Genomic DNA, 20,657 nt, shown 5'->3' with positions numbered 1-20,657 from the left:
ACTTAGTCTTTTTTCCAATTTCTATTATCATTATTAACAACTATTATAATTAATATTAACTATTCACATCCAGATATCAGTAAAGTGAGCATTTGCAATTTGATTTGAGGATTCCACTTGTTACATGAGGTCGCTATGACATCATTCTGAGTCTCACATTGAAGGTATAACTTGTAGTTGTTTTGAAATTAAATTTTCTCTTAGAGGTGCTTCATTCATTTTTCTAAGTGACTTGTTTAAATTTTGCTGATTTCAGCAAAGTTGCAGTATAAAGCCGCGTCCTCACTGGTGAAAAACTGCAACGAACCAACTGTTCGTCGCAATTATTTGCGTGCTCGAGGTAAATTGTGCCAATGTGGACGTGTTCGTCGCATAAATCGGACGTAATAATTTTCGACGCACACAACGCATATATGCTCCATCGGTTGTCGGTTTTTGAGCGAAGATAAAAGGATTTGCTTCGCATAAGCTTTGCAGTGTTAACGAACGATAAACAAATTTTCGATGGTCAAGCAATTAAATTCGCGACACAAATTTTTGCGACAAACCATTTGTTCAATACGCACGTGAACATTTACTACTGAGGACGCGGCTTTATATGCAGCACATTTTGATTTCTGCATTGAAACGTTTAAAGTGAAATCCTGTATAAAAGGTATATTTAAAAACCCTCAAAAGGGCCACATCAAAATCACATAACTAGTTTTCGACTGGTTTACCAGTCATCATCAGTGCTTACGTGCAATGTACATGCTAACCACCAAGATAGTATTTAACAAAAATATGTAGGTCAAAGCCCAGTAAAAGAAGTCCGTCAAGGAAACATTGGTTTAAAAAGCTACATTAAGTATGGATGTTTAAAATATTTAGCTAATCTGCCCCAGGTAACATATGAGCTGTGGATTTGACTTGTTTATACAGGGTGATCAATTTATGTGACAAAGTCCAATATATCTGTTATTATACAATATATGAAAAAAAGTTGTTAATAAAAGTTATAGACACCTTCAATGTACACATTTTAAAATTAGTGAGAAATATACAGGGTCCTCCATAACACGGTGTCAAACCAAAGTTATGTTTTTTTTAAATAGAACACCCTATATTTTATTCAAAATTTGGTTTCTCTATATTTTTCTGATTAAAAAGATATAACACTTGTCTAAGGTTATACCGAGCGTTTGAAAGTTATGAGCACTTTTATTAAAAAATCATACTGATTTGATCGCCCTGTATGTTTCTAACGGTGTAATATAACCTAATGTTTTTACTGCTTTTGACTGTTAAAGTATATGTTAAAGTTATTAAAGTAGTTTTGCAAAAATATTCAGTTTTTTTATAACTACACAAATTGTATACAGGTAAGTCAAAATGTAAATACAAGATTTTCTTCATATTTTTAAATGGAACACCCTGTATTTTATATTACCATCGAAAAGTTCTATCAGTATGCTTGCATATCCTTTAAATATTCCCTATACCTAAAGTTATTAGTTTTCGAGATATTTTAGTTTAATTGTTGATAACAACTTGTATTACTTAGTCATTAATAACAATACTTTAATTTATCAAGAAAACTAAATTAAATAGAAATATGTTCAACGTACTTCTTATATTTATTATAAAAGCTGTTCAAAGTGACCTTCCATAACGTCTACACAGCCTGGAGACGAGTTTCGAAAGACCTAGTGTATAGGACATCTCCAACAACAGCTGACGATGTGAAAATAAGGATTAAAGACGCCTTTCAAAGTGTCACATAACAAATGCTTACAAACGTCAGTAGGTCTTTCGAAACTCGTCTCCAGGCTGTGTAGACGTTATGGGAGGTCACTTTGAACAACTTTTATAAGAAATATAAGAAGTACGTTGAATATTTTTTTATTTAATTTAGTTTTCTTGATAAATTAAAGTATTGTTATTAATGACTAAGTAATACATGTTGTTATCAACAATAAAACTAAAATATCTCGAAAACTAATAACTTTAGGTATAGGGAATATTTAAAAGATATGTAAGTATATTGATAGAGCTTTTTGGTGATAATATAAAATACAGCGTGTTCCATTTAAAAAAATGAAGAAAATCTTTAATTTACATTTTGACTTACCCTGTATACAATTTGTGTAAATTTAAAAAAAAATGTACATTGTTGCAAAACTACTTTAATATTGACAGTCAAAAGTAGTCACAACACTAGTTTATATTACACCGTTAGAAACATACAGGACGATCAAATCAGTATGATTTTTTAAAAAAAGTGCTCATAACTTTCAAACGCTCGGTATAACCCTAGACAAGTGGCATATCTTTTTAATCAGAAAAATGTAGAGACACCAGATTTTGAATAAAATATAGGGTATTCTATTTAAAAAAACATAACTTTGGTTTGGCACCGTGTTATGGATGACCCTGTATATTTCTGACTAATTTTAAAATGTGTACATTAAAGGTGTCTATAACTTTTATTAACAACTTTTTTTCATATATTGTATAATAACAGATATATTGGACTTTGTCACAGAAGTTGATCACCCTGTACCTATGTTGAAAGTATGACGGCAAGTACATATTTTTGTTAAATACTATCTTGGTGGTTAGCATGTACATTGCAAGTAAGCACTGATGATGACTGGTAAACAAGTCGAAAATTATGTGATTTTGATGTGGCCCTTTTGAGGGTTTTTAAATATACGTTTTATACAGGATTTTACTGTTTTTTGTATTACATGGTATACAGACAACCACAGGAAAACTTTTTCCTTGCGAATGTTTAAAGTGAGTGTCGTAAAGTTTGACTTTTCATTAGAAGAGGTTTTTGCCGTCTCAATATCGTAAGTCTATTTTTTTATTTCTTTTTTAAGGTTTTATTTGAAATTTTGGTGGATAAACGTTTTGGTTTTATGCGATTTTAGAAAATTACGAAACGTATCCCTACTTTTTCAATGCAAGTCAAGTCTTTTTTAATGCGATTTTTTATATGCTCTTTTCTGTAGAACGTATCCACCGCATAAAACGAGACCTTACTGTACTCGTTGTTTTGTAATTCAGTTTATACATATATAAAGGATTTTGTAAGAACCGCCACCAATTTTTTAATATTATTCTTTCATTCATAATGTTCTTGAAAAATAAAGTTTATTTTACTTGGAGCAGAATTTTATTCTACAAAAGTGTGAATAATCATTGGGTAAACGTAAAACTTTGCGTTGATGTAAACAACAAATGCAGTCATATAAGACAAATTCATATTGAAAACAAAGGAGAATATGCAACGGTATGGCATACCGCATGTGCTAGTCTAGGATTTTCCTAAAAAGGGCGACCTTACACTCAGTGGCGGCTCGTGGCCTTGGAGACAGGGTCGGCAAGGTTTTTTTGTCTCCTCATATAGGTATACCATCAAACTAAAAGGCTTAATTCATCATAGGAGATTTTGTTGTTTTTTGCTTTTTTTTTATTTGATGTACTTGACATTCTCTCTTGTTTCATGGTGTTTCGACAATACGTGTTGATTCTTTTGAGACAAGATAAATATAAATATATTTGAGGCAGAAATTGGTGGTAATAAGAAAATTGATAAACAGTTTGTTGTAATGAATTGCAGTACTTACTACATAGAATTATACATACATATTGTGCAACTTATCCCACTTTCTGAAAATATTTGGACCAGCATAATTTTTAAGTACCTAACTTGTAATAATAAATATCTTGGAAATTCTTTGGCGAACGTAACTTTTAAATTTTAAATCGTCAAAGAGGTCAAAAATTTGCAAATCTTCAAAATTCGAAAAACGAGTATCTATTTGCATATAATAGTAGGTATCCAAAATTTCAAGATATACTTACTCATTTTTCGAGATATGTATCATGTCGTTGTCTTTTTTGGGGTGGTTCGGAAATATCAAGCGAATCCAAAACGTCACTGCGTATATATTGGAAATTGGAAACTACTATCATTACGAAAATCTCTGAGATTTTGCACCAGCTTTCGTATTCTATTTTTAGAATAAATAATGTCAATTGACTGATTTTAAACAACAAGGAATATCTTGGGCAAACTCTGTCTTAAAAATATTTAAAAAAATATTGAAAGAGTCATTAGTATTTAATAAAGTTCTCAAACCGATTGCTTCACGGATCGAGGTATCGCCACTTTCAAAATCATCGCCTTCGATAATAAAATCAAAAACTTCCAAAAGCTGTTCACGAAAATCTGCTACAGATAATAAAACTATAAGAGATAATCTGCTTAGATAAAACTAACCGAGATTTAAAATTTCATCGCGTCTGACAAACTGTTCGCTTTTTTTTTTCGAAACAAATTTGTTCTAAAGCAGTAATCCGTTTAGGTGAGCTAAACTGGCAAGAAAAGACGATATTCTTTATTTTTTTACACGTATCATGTAAAACTAAATTCATTATATGCGCATAATAGTGAGTAAATAAAGCTTGTGATGCAATAGTTTTAACTTTTGCCTGGAGACTATTCAATTCACCACTCATCACAGCAACGCCGTCATAAGATTGCCCCAGTTTGCCCTACCAATTTATTTTTGGTATCAAAAAATTTTAATCTGTTCTTTAAAACACCAAAAATATATTCTGCCTTATTGCTTTTACTCACATCTCTAAAACCTAAAAATCTCTCATAAATATTACCACGTAACGCGTATCGAACAAAATAATTGATAATTGTGAATGACATGATAATCAGAAGTTTCATCTACTTTCAGTGAAAAGCAAATAGTTTTCTAAATCTCAGATTCAACAACGTTATTCAAAATTTAACTATTTGATTATATGTATTAGTTCATTCTGTATTACGAATACACTTCGAATCAGAAAGTAAATAGGTATTTCTAAAACAATTTTATTAATTCTCTATAATTACTTTGATTTTTAACAAATGCTTCGATCCATCATGTCCACTAAATGATAATTCCTGACAACTTAAAAAAATTACAATATCAATTAAACGACGTAAAACGGCGTGATTATTTTTGACAATTTCTACCGATGCATGCTTCCAAATGAAACACCGACCGGCAGACCGAAATGTGCCGTACTTGGCGCTTAACCTGCCATGCCGTATCTGCTATTGCCCACGGAGAGAAGTAATGTTCGCTTGCTCATCGAATTGTTATGTCGTTGAGTTTTACGTGTAAATTGTCAAGCTACGGATGTTAGGGACGGCTAGCCGAAAAGTCAGATAAATGGCTCGGATCATTCATTTTTTGAGAAGTCTGTTATGCGCAGGGATCACTTAACGCTCGGATTGATCAAATTCTTTTAAAAACCATGAATAAAATTTAGTCTGTATTATCTGATAGATTATTTTTTATTTCACAGATACAAATATTTAAAAAATCTATATCTATAAATGTGTGGGTCGCCACTGCCGACCCTGCCGACCCTGACCGGCCGCCACTGCTCACACTACAGAAACTGTAGAGGAATAATCTTGCTTACAGTTATAAATCAAATTCTCACTACCATCATAGTGAAAAAATTAAGACACAAAATTGAATTTGGGTACCAGAATTATCTAATAGAATAGCAATATTGGAAAAAAATAATAGTTAATCTTTAAAAAGCCGTAAAAAATTATATGATTTTAAAGAATTCCCTATTTTAGAATCAATTAAAAATAAAAAAAAAATAAAATATTACGTATTAAATAAAAGCGTATGCTTCATTTTTCTTATTCCTGTCGGAATATTCTCTACTCTTCACCTTTCATAATGCCGGCAAAGATTTGTATGTCTATAAAATCAGTTAAGAATTGTTTTGAAACACTTCTTGTGCCGCTCATTTCGTTTGGTCTTGGTCTATCCACCTCAAAAACTTTTGCGGAACTGAAGAACGGACTGAACTGCCGGCCACACGTTCAAGAAAAACTGTAGACTGTAGAACCTAAAACTGCACAGGTAAAATCTTCAGCATGTCGACGAGAGTACAGTCCGCGCTTAGAGGCCTGCGCGCGATACAGTCTGTCTTGCCATCCATACACACGCTCTTACCTGCACAAACGAGACTCTGCAGGCATGCTCTCAGGCAAGACGTTGTGTGTAGCCGGCCTTTAATAGGAAGACTATCAATAGGAAGACCACGAAAACGATGGAACTATACAGCTTTTGGAGGTACATTGAAAAAATAGACAGAGTCTTATCTACACAAAAAGAAGAAGAGGAAGCAAAAGAAGTAGTATTTTATCTTTTCGTAACTTCCAGAAACGAAAATTTCATCGTAATTATAGTGTTACTAAACTTTTTGAAATATAATATACATATTAATAATTTAGTTACAGCCCATAGACCCTCTATATGTATTATCACCCCCAAAAACTTCCAAATTATTTAACTCAAATCAATATATCGTTGATTCGATCAAACTCCGAACTCACCCATGTGGCTTTCCCAACCCGCCATATGTTAGGGCATGACGTGTCATGACGTAGCCTAATGAAAATGCAAAATCAGCTCGATTGTAAGGGGTAGATAGTGTTGAAATTGTGGCATGAAGCGGCACTTTAGTTTATGTGTTTCAGACACAACGGCTGTTAATGGTGGTCAGTCCATAACGCGTGAATGCCGGATTTTAACGACTTATGAAAAGATTTTTATGACCTTAGATTAGTGACCCTGCACCGCCAACTGGCACTGCAATTACAGAGGTCACGAAAGCCGATTACGAAATGGTTTATAGTTCAAAGTGATTTTATGCATCCACGGGAATATTTGTAATTGATAGATAGGAAATTTTATAATGAAAATAAATAACTTTTTAATTAGTTTTTAAAATAAGTGACTCGATCCATAAGGAATTAAAGATCTTCGATACTTTCAGCCATGATCGCGGTGTCATCTGCATATCTGATGTTGTTAATAGTTTCTCCCCCGATTCGAAACCCACATTGCCCTTCCAAGGCTTCGTTAAAAATTATTTCTAAGTGAACGTTAATTGGATAACACACAACCCTGTCTGACACCTCTTTGAATGCAAATTTGTTCTGTTTTTTTGCCTTCTACCAGAATAGAATTTCTAGAAGCTTCTATTCTGCCAGAATAGAAGCTTCTTGATTCTAATATAGATGTTGTATAAGTCGCAGATCTTTATCATATATTCCAATCATTTCTAGATATTCAAACAGCCATGTTGAACTGAACAGCTCATGTTGAATCCTATCAAACGCCTTCTCAAAATCTATAAAGCAGACGTAAATTGGTTTCTGTACTTCCCATGATCATACTATACTATATTAATAAATAATTTTAAAAAATTGATTTACGCGGTTATTATCTTCTTAAAAAAACGGTAGTCTGTTGGACGGCATGTCTGCGTTCGGGTGCTAAAATGAGGCCTCTCCAGTTAAGGGTTAACCATATTACATTAATTTTAAGTTCGAAAATTAATTCTAATACTCACCTGCTATTGAGAACGTCTCTAGGATGTACTGGAGGAAAGGGCGGTGGGGCAATAACGCTCATAAAAGATCCATTCCCAGTCCAACTTTCCAAAGTTCCGGTTTCGAAAATATCGTTTAAATGATGTCCCGCAAAATCTACTTTCAATATTGCTATAACTGCTGTCAGATGGCGACACGTTAGCATCAACTTGCAGGTGTCGCAACCGGTCACTTCAACTAGTTCTGAAAAAATAGAGAAAACGAAATGAGAAGATATTATACGAGTTATATTATAGTTGACAACTAAAAACAAGTATAAAATATCATGATTTATCAATACCCATAAAAATCAGGTTAGTACGATGTTATATCTTTCCTATACTGTTGTACGGAGTTAAGACGTGGACTCTCACAGACGCCACCTACAAGAAAATTGAGACTTTTGAAATGTGGCCTTATTGTCGAATCCTGAAGATATCTGATACCGACCAAGTTACTAATCGGGTCGTTTTATTAAGAATAAAAAAAGAAAAAGAGTTGTCAACCACAATCAAAACAGCCAAAATTAAATACCTTAAAGATATGGATTGCTGTAACTAATTTTACAGGGAAAAGATACAGAACATTGATCAGACCCGTAGTAATCTATGGTTGTGAAACCTGGGTAATGACAAAAAGGGATGAAGTCCAACTCAGGACATTCGAGAGAAAAATAATGAGAACTGTTCGATCCTAATTTGTATAAAATATTTTAAATTGTCAATATAAATTAAAGTAAAACAAGTACGTATACTATTTCACGGGGGACGAGTAGTTTTTGGAATCGGTAACCCAGAGCAACAGTCAGAAAATTAAAAATATCATATCTATCAAATAATTTCAACGAGAAAAAATATATTTTTGTGGAATCTACGTTCGCTTAGTGCTGTGGAATGCGCTGAAATAAAGAACCTATCAAACCATCTTTAAACCTTGTGAATTTCCTACAGCAGAAACCATTGTGCAAAAAAGATAGGACATCACGAAAAGTGCTGAATACCCTCGTTGGCTTTTTACAGTCCTCCAACGAAGAAAAAGGGTTCAGAGCAAACATTGGTCTACTTCGTCCGGATTTTTTGACACCCGAAGAAAACATCGATCCCTTCGTCTGAATTTGGTACCTACAGCTTGCAGCATCGAGAAGTAGGGTTAGAATATTTGATTCACTTATTTTAATCTTGCTTTGAGAGTATATAATTTATTGGCATATGGTTTTGTTTTAGTTCATATTCTTTCTACTTTATCATACAAAATATTAAACACTTGGCACATTTCTTTAAAAACAAATTATAATTTTTGGATTTATATCTTAAAAAAAAAAAAACTTACTTCTTTAAGCTAATTAACATATCTAAATATTGAAATAAACGTTATCAGATATTATTTGTATAATAATCTACAATATTAATCATATTAATTAATACATAATATACAACAACCAGCCTACCATAGCAGCACCCATCGAAGGGAATATCGTTTAATTATAATATAATCAACGCATTTCAAATCAATTTACTTATAATAAAGACATCCTAAGCATTATTAATATTTGGCCCAACATAGCCGTATCATCCTTATACCTAATCCACATCTTCAACAATTTATTTTTTATTGCTTACTTAGCTTATCTACTTATTTTAACTTGGTACTGCAACTAATAGCTAGCAATATTGTTATTAATTAGTATATTCCACAAAACACAGTAAATTTATAACCTTCTCTCAAACCTATTAGCGTTAATTAATTGATAAAAATGGCTAGTGCTGAAGACCTTAAACATCTTGTAGCTCGTCGTGGCACTGTTAAATCCACAGTGACTCGTTTTAACACTTTCCTTGAAAAATGTGTAACTCCTTTATCTGACACAATCCGTCTTGAATTACAAGCGCGTCTGGATGCCTTAAAGGAGTCAGTTGTTGAGTTTGAAAAGGTACAGTGTGACATTGAACGTATTTGTTTATTTGATACAACCTCTAACCTCGGCAATCAAGATGATGAACGAGGAGAGTTCGAAAGCAAATATTATGCCTTAGTAGCTAAAGCAACATTACTTCTCAATCCCACATCAACGGAGCAACCACCCATTCATGGGTCATCTTCATCCATGTCATCTTCGCCAATGCTCAACTCTCATCGTCTTAATTCATATTTACCACCAATCCCTTTGCCCATATATTCTGGCACATATGAAAATTGGACAAATTTCAAAGAAACCTTTGAGGCACTTATTGAGAACAATCCTACTATTCATAAAATCGAAAAATTTTATTATCTTAAATCCAGTCTAAAGGGAGAAGCCGCTCAAATTATTGGAGCACTCTCCGCAACCGAAGCAAATTATGAAACGGCTTGGCATCTATTGTGCGACCGTTATGAAAACAAAAGGGCAATTATTCATGCTCACGTCAAATCCATCTTCGAGCTAAGTCCTACTAAAGATGAGTCGTCTCGTTCCTTGAGAAAACTTTTAGACACTTTCGTCAACCATTTCAAATCCTTGGAAAACTTAGGGGAACGCGTTTTCGAGTGGAGTACCATTCTAATATATCTTTTAACATCCAAAATTGACATCAATTCTCGAAAAGAATGGGAAAGAGTATCAGCAGGAAAGCAATCTCCCGATGTGAAACACTTCTTAAAATTTTTATCAGAAAGGTGTAAAATTTTAGAATCTGTTGAACAAAAATGCGACCAAAAGATATCTCATAAAAGAGATTGGCATAATGTCAAGTCATCTGACAAATCTTCAACCCTTACCGCATTAGCTCAAGTGCCACCAAGGTGCAGTTTATGCTCAGATAACCATTTTATCTACTCTTGTTCTAAGTTTCATGCCATGCCGACACCGGACCGTTTTGCAAAAGCAAAGGAGCTTCATCTGTGCACCAATTGCTTAAGGTCCGGACATAAAACTTTGGATTGTAAATCTAGCTACTTTTGTAAGACTTGTCAAAATAAACACCATAGCCTTTTACATAGAACTCAATCCGAGTCGCAAAATCATAATAAAAACCATATATCTTCCACATCTAATCTTCCCCAATCTCATCAAAATAATCCTAGCACTTCTAGACAACCAGAGACATCCTGTAACTTATATTCATTTAATCAAAATCCCAATTCATTCATACTGTTAGCTACTGCTGTAGTAAAAACATTTGACAAAAATCGGCAACCCACACTGGCCAGAGCCATCTTAGATAGTGGAAGCCAATCCAATTTTATTACTCAAGAACTATTTGAGAAACTAAATCTTCCATATGAACATGTTAACCTACCTATAACAGGTATAAATCACGTTACAACTTCACTTACTAAACGTGTAAAATTAGAAGTAAAATCTTTAAACGGAGATTTCACTTTCAAAATGCCTGCTCTCGTAATTAATCAAATAACCGATCTAACACCACAGCATTCAATCAACCCTTCTTATATTAATATACCCAATAATATCACATTAGCTGACCCTCAGTTCTACGATCCTTCTGAAGTACACCTACTCATTGGTGCAGGTTTATTTTTTAATCTCATGGGTTCTGGACAAATAAAGGGTAATAAAGGTCAACCATTTTTACAACAAACGAAATTGGGGTGGGTAGTTAGTGGCCCAGTTCCTTCACAAGCTTATTGCTACCATTCTGGTCCCAGTTCTTGCTTTCTTTTATCGGCCGATCCTCTTCAGGCCTGTATCGAAAAATTCTGGAAAATTGAAGAGAATTATATTACGATTCCTTCTAAATACACTAAGGAAGAAGAAGAATGTGAAGTCCATTTTCAATGTACCACAATTCGCGACGACACTGGACGTTTTCAAGTGAGTCTTCCTCTTAAACCTCAAATTGCACAACTAGGCAAATCTTATGACATAGCTTTTAAACGATTTCTATCAATCGAAAGGAAGCTTCAGAAAAATCCCATTCTAAAACAAGCCTATTGCGAATTTATGTCACAGTACATCGAGCTTGGACACATGTCTAAAATTTCGGATCTTGAACCTGATTCTTCTCCTTTGTATTATTTGCCTCATCATGCTGTCGAAAAGAATGATAGTCTTACCACTAAAACTCGTATCGTTTTTGATGCCTCGTGTCCCACTTCTACCGGCATATCACTAAATCATACACTCAAGGTGGGCCCTGTTGTTCAAAGCGATCTTTTTTCCATATTGCTACGATTTAGACAGCACAACTTCGTATTTACCGGTGACATTGCCAAAATGTATCGACAAGTACTGGTCGAACCAGCACAGCGTAACCTTCAACGCGTGATATGGCGAAATGATCCTTCCCAAGAAATTACCATCTATCAGTTAAACACCGTGACATACGGCTTGGCAAGCTCATCATATTTAGCTACTAGATGCTTAAAGGAAATTTCTATACATTCTTTGGCTACATTTCCTGAAGAAAGTCGTAAGCTCAACCTAGATACGTATGTCGATGATGTGGTCACAGGTGCTTCAACTGAACAAGGCTTGATTTCTCTTCGTCGAAACTTAACTTCAATATTAAGTTCCTATGGCTTCAATCTAAGACAATTTTCATCAAACAGTACGGCCCTGCTATCAGATATAAATGTAGACGATCACAAAGAAGAATATATAATAACAGATTCACCAAACAGTAAAACTCTTGGCATATCGTGGAATTCTTTAACTGACTCATTTATCTACAATACAAGGATAACAGCAAATCCATCCATTATTACAAAAAGGACAATCCTATCAACCATAGCTTCTATTTTTGATCCTCTAGGTTGCCTTGGGCCCATGATCGTTCAAGCAAAAGTTCTAATGCAAAAATTATGGATTCAGCGACTTAACTGGGATGATCCTATTCCTGTCGAACTCTATAAGATCTGGAAATCGTTTATAGACAACTTTACTCTCGTTAATTCTTTTAATATACCTCGTCAAGTCACCACGAAAGATACTATTTACATTGAGCTACATGGCTTTTCCGATAGTTCAATAAATGCATATGGAGCTTGCATATATGTACGATCTATTGATATACATGGTCGTATACTTAGCAATTTACTGTGCGCTAAATCACGTGTTGCTCCGTTAAAGGCTGTTTCACTACCTAGACTGGAATTGTGTGGAGCACTTACTCTTGCTCGCCTAACTAAAAACGTAATCGAATCTTTAGAACTTACTTTCTCAAAAATTTATTTCTATACCGACTCCACAATTGTTCTATGCTGGTTGGGTCTTGAACCTCGCACTTTAAAAACATTCGTATGCAATCGTGTATCCGAAATCCAGCAATTGACAAAAATAGATGAGTGGCATCATATACCCTCCAATGTAAATCCTGCCGACATAATATCTAGAGGAGCTAGTCCGTCCGAATTGCATGAATGTGATTTATGGTGGCATGGACCTTCATTTTTGTTGCAATCTCAGGATACTTGGCCCTCAAACAATCATATATCGAACTTCACAGCTCATACTCCTGATCTCGATTTAATGGAACTTAATCCAAAATCTATTGTTCTATCATCTCAAGTATCTCATTCAATCTTAATATCTTCACTAGTTAATAGATATTCTAGTTATACTAAACTTCGGAACGTTCTGGCCTATTGTTTTCGATTTATCTACAACGCCAAGACTTCAAGGGAATTCCGGATAATTGGAGATCTCACCTTAACGGAGATGGTCCAAAGCACACATCATCTTGTTAGACACGTTCAGAGAGAAAGCTTTCCTGAGGATATTCACCAATTAAAGTCTCATGGTAAAGTCAAACCTTCCAGCAAATTAAGCTCTCTGAACGTATTCCTTGACGACCTAAACATAATCAGGGTGGGAGGTCGCTTAAGACACGCTTCTATCCAATTCTCAGCTAAACATCCGGTTTTACTTCCACATAAGCATCCTCTGACAGAATTAATTATATTTTATGAGCATAAGCGAAACCTTCATCCTGGAGCCCAGGCGACGCTATCCTTCGTCAGACAATCCTTTTGGCCATTAAACGGTAGAAATGTGGTCAGAAATGTTCTTCGTAAATGTATTCCATGTTTTAGAAGCAATGCTCAACCCATGGACAATTTAATGGGGGATTTACCACCCTCTCGAGTCAATATCTCTCATCCCTTTGCGCGCTCTGGCGTCGACTACGCTGGACCATTCAAACTTAAGGAATCGAAATTTCGAAATCGTCGGTTTACTAAGGCATATATTTGCGTATTCGTTTGTTTAACTACTAAAGCGATTCACATTGAATTAGCTAGTGAATTAACTTCGGAATGCTTCTTGAGCATCTTAAGACGTTTTGTTGTGAGACGAGGTCTATGCACCGATTTGTATTCAGATAATGGTACAAATTTCACTGGAGCTAACAACGAGCTGCAAGGTATATATAATGTATTAAAAACAAATGCCATCCGAGATTTTTCTCAAGAAAATAAAATAACATGGCATTTCATTCCTGCCAGATCTCCACACTTTGGGGGGCTATGGGAGAGTGCCATAAAATCAATAAAAACTCACTTGTACCGTATTATAAACAATTCCAATCCTTTATCCTATGAGGAATTATATACTCTTTTAGTTCAGATTGAAGGTGTATTAAATTCTCGACCCCTGTTTCCTATGAGCAACGATCCCAATGATATGGAAGTGCTGACTCCAGGCCATTTTCTCATTGGTCATCCGCTTAACATGGTTCCTGCTATAGACTATGAGGATTTTCCGATCAACCGGCTCACCCGATTTGAGCTCTTGCAGCGTATGATGCAGCACTTTTGGTCGAGGTGGAAAAATGAATACTTGCATACTCTGCAGCAACGAGAAAAGTGGAGATATAGCAAAGACACGGCCAAATTACAAGGACAAATGGTGCTCCTGAAGGATGATGGTCTTCCTCCGTATCAATGGTCCCGTGGACGTATAAGTGCTCTTCATCCTGGCAAAGACGGACTTGTGCGCGTCGTGAGCGTCGCTACCCCAAATGGAACTATCAAACGTAGCATTACTAAACTGTGCCCGTTACCCCATGAACAATAAACATTCGGTTTTTATTTTTTTTTACTTTAACCGAAACAACTACTTTTAAATTTTCTTTCATTTATGTAGTATTTAGGTATGTATGTATAAGTATTGTATAATAAATCATTGTAATTCTGCAAGCCACAGCCTAAGCGAGCCGATTTTTAAGTAATTAGTCACTACCTTTCTTTATTGAAGTGTATCCCTATATAACTTCAAGGGCGGCGGTATGTTCGATCCTAATTTGTATAAAATATTTTAAATTGTCAATATAAATTAAAGTAAAACAAGTACGTATACTATTTCACGGGGGACGAGTAGTTTTTGGAATCGGTAACCCAGAGCAACAGTCAGAAAATTAAAAATATCATATCTATCAAATAATTTCAACGAGAAAAAATATATTTTTGTGGAATCTACGTTCGCTTAGTGCTGTGGAATGCGCTGAAATAAAGAACCTATCAAACCATCTTTAAACCTTGTGAATTTCCTACAGCAGAAACCATTGTGCAAAAAAGATAGGACATCACGAAAAGTGCTGAATACCCTCGTTGGCTTTTTACAGTCCTCCAACGAAGAAAAAGGGTTCAGAGCAAACATATATATAGTATATGGCCCGGTGCAAGAGAAAGACGGCATATGGAGAATCAAGAGAAGCAACGAGGTTAATGCATTGTGTGAAGGTTACGAGATTGTACGATTTGTGGAAACTCAAAGACTGTCATGGTTGAGGCATGTGCAGAGACAAGTCGATGAAAAAACAACTAAGACAATATTACAATGGAAGCCGATAGGAAGGAGAAAAGAAAAAAGGCCCAGAACGAGATCATTAGATGACGTGGAAGAAGACCTGAAAACCATGAGCATAAGACAATGGAGAAGAAGGGCATAAGAGAGATCCAACTGGAAGGACATAGCCAGACAGACAAAGACATATCCAGGGTTATGACGCCATAAGAAGAAGAATTTTACAGGGAAAAGTAGATGGTAAACGGGGACCAGGAAGGCGAAGGATTTCGTGGTCGAAAAATATGCGTAAATGACTCAACACAACAACCACAAATGTTTTCAGACCAGTAGAATGCAAAGGACAGACTACTATGATGATAGCTAACATCAGAAACGGATTGGCACTACAAGAAGACGAAGGACTAACGTTATGAAGTTATTTGGAAAGTATTATCTATTAAAAACAAATAAAAACAATAAAATCCTTTGTAAAAGGTATATATTTAAAATCCCTAAAAAGGGCTACATCACAGAACTAGTTTTCGATTGGTTGACCAATTATCATCAGAGCTTACGTGAAATTTACATGCTAACCACCAAGATATAGTAATACAAAAATATGTGGGTAAAAACCCTTTACAAGTAATCCGTCAAGGAAACGTCGGTTAAAAATGTGAACTCAAGTATGGATGTTTAAAATATTCCATTAACATCTGAGCTATGGTTTGACAGTTTGACTTGTTCACATGATGACATTTTTAACCGATGCTTCCTTGACGGATTACTTGTAAAGGGTTTTTACCCACATATTTTTGTATTACTATATCTTGGTGGTTAGCATGTAAATTTCACGTAAGCACTGATGATGATTGGTCAACCAATCGAAAACTAGTTCTGTGATGTAGCCCTTTTTAGGGATTTTAAATATATACTTTTTATAAATAGTGCAGTCACTGGAGGTGGATATGAGCTATTACCTCCGATTTCGTTGAACCTCCATAGATTTGCATGAAAATTGGTGAGTGGTAAGAGGATATCTCAAGGAACAAAGGTGACATGGTGCCAACTTGCGCTTTTACCCTGGGGGTGGATGCCACCCCTTCTCGGGGGTGAAAATTATTTTATTAAAAATAACCCCATAATTCGATAGAGGGACAAATTTCAAGCAAAATTTGTTATATAAAGTTATTAAAAGAAATCAAAACTTTTTGAGTTATTAAAGATCAAATATTTTAATTTTTCTTGAGAAAAATGCATGTTTTTAACCGATTTTCTCATATATTTTCTCAATAACTCAAAAACTATTTTTTTGCTACTAAGTTTTTGCAAAAAAGTTAATATTACCAAAATTGAAGCTAATAAAAAATGAAATAAATTCTTTACTAGAAAAACCTTTTAGTGTTAACTAAAAGTGAGTTATAGGTAATTGAATATATATTTTTTTCGGCGAGTAAAAAAATCTAAGTATTCAAACTGAAATAACGGGAAAATGATGCATTTTATAACATAAACTTATTTAACATTTGTCAAAGTACTTAAAAATATCAAACTCCGTTTGTTTTTAAGATATTATGTTTATCTAAAAACCGTTTAGAATATAATTCCAAGGGATATTTAACCGCGTTGAATTTAATCTTTTAGGCCCCTCACTTTTTTAAAAATAAAAGGTTAAATGGCCCCGGTTGCATGGTTTTCACAGCAAAATTTAAGGTTTAAACGTTTCTATCTCGGTTATTTATTACCCTATGGAAATAGTAAAACGGGTAAAATATTTGACATAGAATAAACTAAAATTTGGGTGTTTATCATTTTTTACGTATATTGAGTATTTTTGGAGTTGTTATCAAAAGAATATGAAAATTATAATAATTTTAAAAATTATGATTTTTTTAAATTATATCTTTTTTTCAAAAGTATGCAATCTAAACCGGTCAAAATTATTGAAATCATTACTTATGCTAATATAAAGAAGTTATTGTAAGGATAATTATAAATTTTAATTTTTGGGGAAATGGCGTATGTTTCATTTTTCACTTTTTCCTAAAAAATTCGAAAGAGTTCTTTTATTTTCATCATAACTTGCTTAATTTTGACGCTAATAACTTGTTCTGAAGCTCATTTAATAGGTATTTCGAAGTACGTTGACAAATGATTAGCAGGTATAGTTTATACATTGCATCGTTTTCCCGTTATTTAGGCTTGAATACTTAGATTTGAGTACTCGTCGAAAAAAATACACATTCAATTGCCAATAACTCACTTTGAACTAACATTAGTTTGGTTCTTTAAGTGAGGAATGTATTCAGTTTTTTATTATCATCAATTTCAGTAATAATAACTATTTTGTAAAAGCTTATAGTTTTTGAGTTATATGAGAAAAACCGATTTAAAACATGCATTTTTTACGAAAAAGTAAAATTTTTGGTCTTTAATAACTCAAAAAGTGTTGATTTATAGTAATAACTTGATATAACAAATTTTGTTTATAATTTGTCCCTCTATCGATTTATGGTATTATTTTTAATAAAATAATTTTCACCCCCGAGAAGGGGTGACATCAACCCCCAGGGTAAAAGCGCAAGTTGGCATTATGTCACCTTTGTTCCTTCAGGTATCCTCTAATTACTCACCAATTTTCATGAAAATCGATGGAGGTTCAACGAAATCGAAGGTGAAAACCTTCAGTGACTCCACTAAAATGATTTTATTGTTTTTTGATTATCTATTAAACAAAAGCAACTTCAAACGCAGTATAATGGCTGTATCACTATGAGAAACGAGGTGGAATGTTATAATTGAGTCATCCTGTATATTTTGTGAGACTTTTTACTCTTTACATACTACGAGTAATAATAATAATTTAAAGTTAGTTTTGAAGCTTTAATTTTTTTAACCCGTCTTTACTGAATTCGTTCAAAATAAATATTGAGATTGTATTGTAAAGTATCGTAAATCACTAACTACACTGACTAGAAAAGTAAACAAAAATGAAAATATCCTTTTTTAAGTAACACCCATGCATTCATAAATTACACGAACTTCAATCCCATAAATCTAAAGAGAGTCCAAAAATATCACAAGTTAAGAAAACTTGTAGAGATGTATAATATCAACAAATATACCTATATATTAACACCTCAAAATATATATGAAACTTCCGTTTCTAAAAAATGTTAATAGCTTGTTTTTGTTTTTTCTTCGAAGCGAATAAACCTTTTGCTTTTTTTTGAAGATATATGCAGTAAAGAGAACACGAAATGGAAAATGAGAAATCAACTGAAATAATTCATGGCAGGTTTGCTGGACCGGATAGCTCAGGCGGTAGGATGTATGACTTCCACGCAGAAGGCCGGGAATCGAATCCCAGCGCCGCCACTGTGGTTCCAAATGCTGAAAACGTAGTCATAAACCTTTAAAAGCGTGTATTATTTATACAATTCCGAATTACTTTTGTTCTCAAGGGTTTTTGGCATCGCTGATTACGAATCTGACATTATTTTTTCTGAAAAACAAAATGGCGGATCCAACATGGCGGAAAGAAATTGAAAATATCAATCAAAACCCAATTTTTTTGTCGAATTCAAATTTTGTCAATTTTGTCAAAGAAATTCGAAAATTTTAGTTTAAAAGCATGACCATGTTTAAAATTTTATATTACAAGGGACTTTTGAAATAGCTGACTACCAATACGTCTTCTTTATGAAGTACAGTATTCAGAACCTATTACTTATGTACAGCCGCCCATAAATACTCAACAATCGCCAGAATCATGTATGTAATATGCGTCATTTTCCACTTTTGTATTCAAACAACTGCAAGCAATGCATAGGCAGTTATAGGAAGCTAAACCAAGGTGATTCTGTATCTTCTTACTACATACTTTAAGATTAATAAACATTAGTCGCAGAATTATGCAGAATTTTGTACTTTTTGATTGGATCTTTACAAAATTTTGATTATTTCAAGTAACTTTTCACTATTTATGCATTAACAAATTTAAGGCATTTGTTGTTACTAAATCTTAAGTTAATTTACATCTTATATTACTACATACTTAAAAAAGAAGGATATGCTTTACAGCGATAAAATTGATAAACTAGATACAAAACGTTTTACAGCGTTTTCAATATACGCGTTCTTTGTCACTTTCCCTGCCAGCCAAAATAACCTCGGACATGGCTCACTTGTTTCTGAGCTATGAACCAAAATACATCCAGTCTGATCGTTATACCTGCGTATTACAAATCTACGATAGTATGAGAAAACAATCTAGACATTTTTAAAAATGTCTACAGGTCCCTGGACGACCCAGCTTGAATAAAATAAGTACCTTGGATAAAAGCAGGGGTAATAACAGGCGGTTGAAGCGAAGCAATGATCCTGTTATCTTCCTTGTATACCGTAGGCCATAGATATAGCAGACTACTCTATAAAGCCGAGTTAGCGCTGTTATTAGGTTTTAGTGTTACTGGTCCATATTGTACTTATTTCTTTAACCCTGCCCTGAAGGAGGTTTGAGAAAAAATATAATATTAAAAGGATTGTGTGCTGTACGAAGGGCTAGAGAACTACCATAGAATATTGTAGAAGTCTCTGGAAAAATTCATAATGGTCTTTAGTATTTTAGAACCCTTCTGGCTGGAGCGTGTACAAAGATTTCGGACAACATTTAATACCAATTTATTGTTTTTGAATCTCTGAATAGTTCAGAAAGCATGGAGCTTCATTGCAACGTTAAAGAGATCTCTGGAAAAATTGCAGAAGAGCCTGGAATGTTACAGTAGAGCAATGACATACTTCAGGGAGAGTAGTTGGAATATTTCTAGATTATTTGAAAGATTTCGGTGAAGCATAGTATGCTTGAAAAATTGCTTGATATGCTTCTTCCATATCTGAAGGAGCTTAGAGTAACGTGGTATCATTCAAAACTACCTAGGTCTTTAAAAGAGTCTTAGGAATAATTCAGGAGAATCCCTAATATTCTACAAGTCTTCTGGAATATTTTTAAGTCCTTTGAGAGATTTCTTAATGCTGAATGACTCCCCTTATTATTTCAGAGATATATGAAGAGTTCATCAGCTTTATTGTTTCAGGATTATTTTGAAATCTTTCTAGGACCTTTGTCAGATTTCAGGCACATCAAAGAAATATGAAACGTAAATTACGTTTCATGGAAATAAACCACTGCTAAACAAATATACGTCCGGCCATTTATGAGACTCTCCGAAAATAAAAATGTGTCATGAGCATGAATCACACTCGTTTCATTGATAGGCGGACTTTGAGATTTGTTTAACAGTGTTTTCTTTTCATGAAACATGTTTTTCGTTTCATGTTTCATGTTTTTCGTTTCATGTTTCTTTGGTGTGCGGCTTGCCTTAGAGTATATCAGAAGACTCGGTAAGATTAAAGAAAGCATAGAAATTCACTGCAACGTTGACTAGAGCACTGGAAAAATCCAGAAGAGCCTGGAATGTTACT

The 20,657-nt window shown here is 34.1% G+C and overlaps 1 protein-coding gene across 1 annotated transcript in view; it reads right to left on the bottom strand.

Annotated features, from left to right (window-relative positions):
- LOC114324223 (uncharacterized) overlaps window positions 1–20,657 on the bottom strand; it is a 165,328-nt gene that overhangs the window by 74,523 nt on the left and 70,148 nt on the right. Inside the window, exon 3 of the mRNA XM_028272000.1 lies at window positions 7,432–7,654. Coding sequence (XP_028127801.1) covers window positions 7,432–7,654 — 223 coding nt within the window. The remainder of the gene's footprint in view (window positions 1–7,431; window positions 7,655–20,657) is intronic.

Source organism: Diabrotica virgifera, chromosome 3 (genome assembly GCF_917563875.1).
Source record: "Diabrotica virgifera virgifera chromosome 3, PGI_DIABVI_V3a".
NCBI lineage: Eukaryota > Metazoa > Arthropoda > Insecta > Coleoptera > Chrysomelidae > Diabrotica > Diabrotica virgifera.
This window is presented reverse-complemented; position numbering and strand designations above follow the sequence as displayed.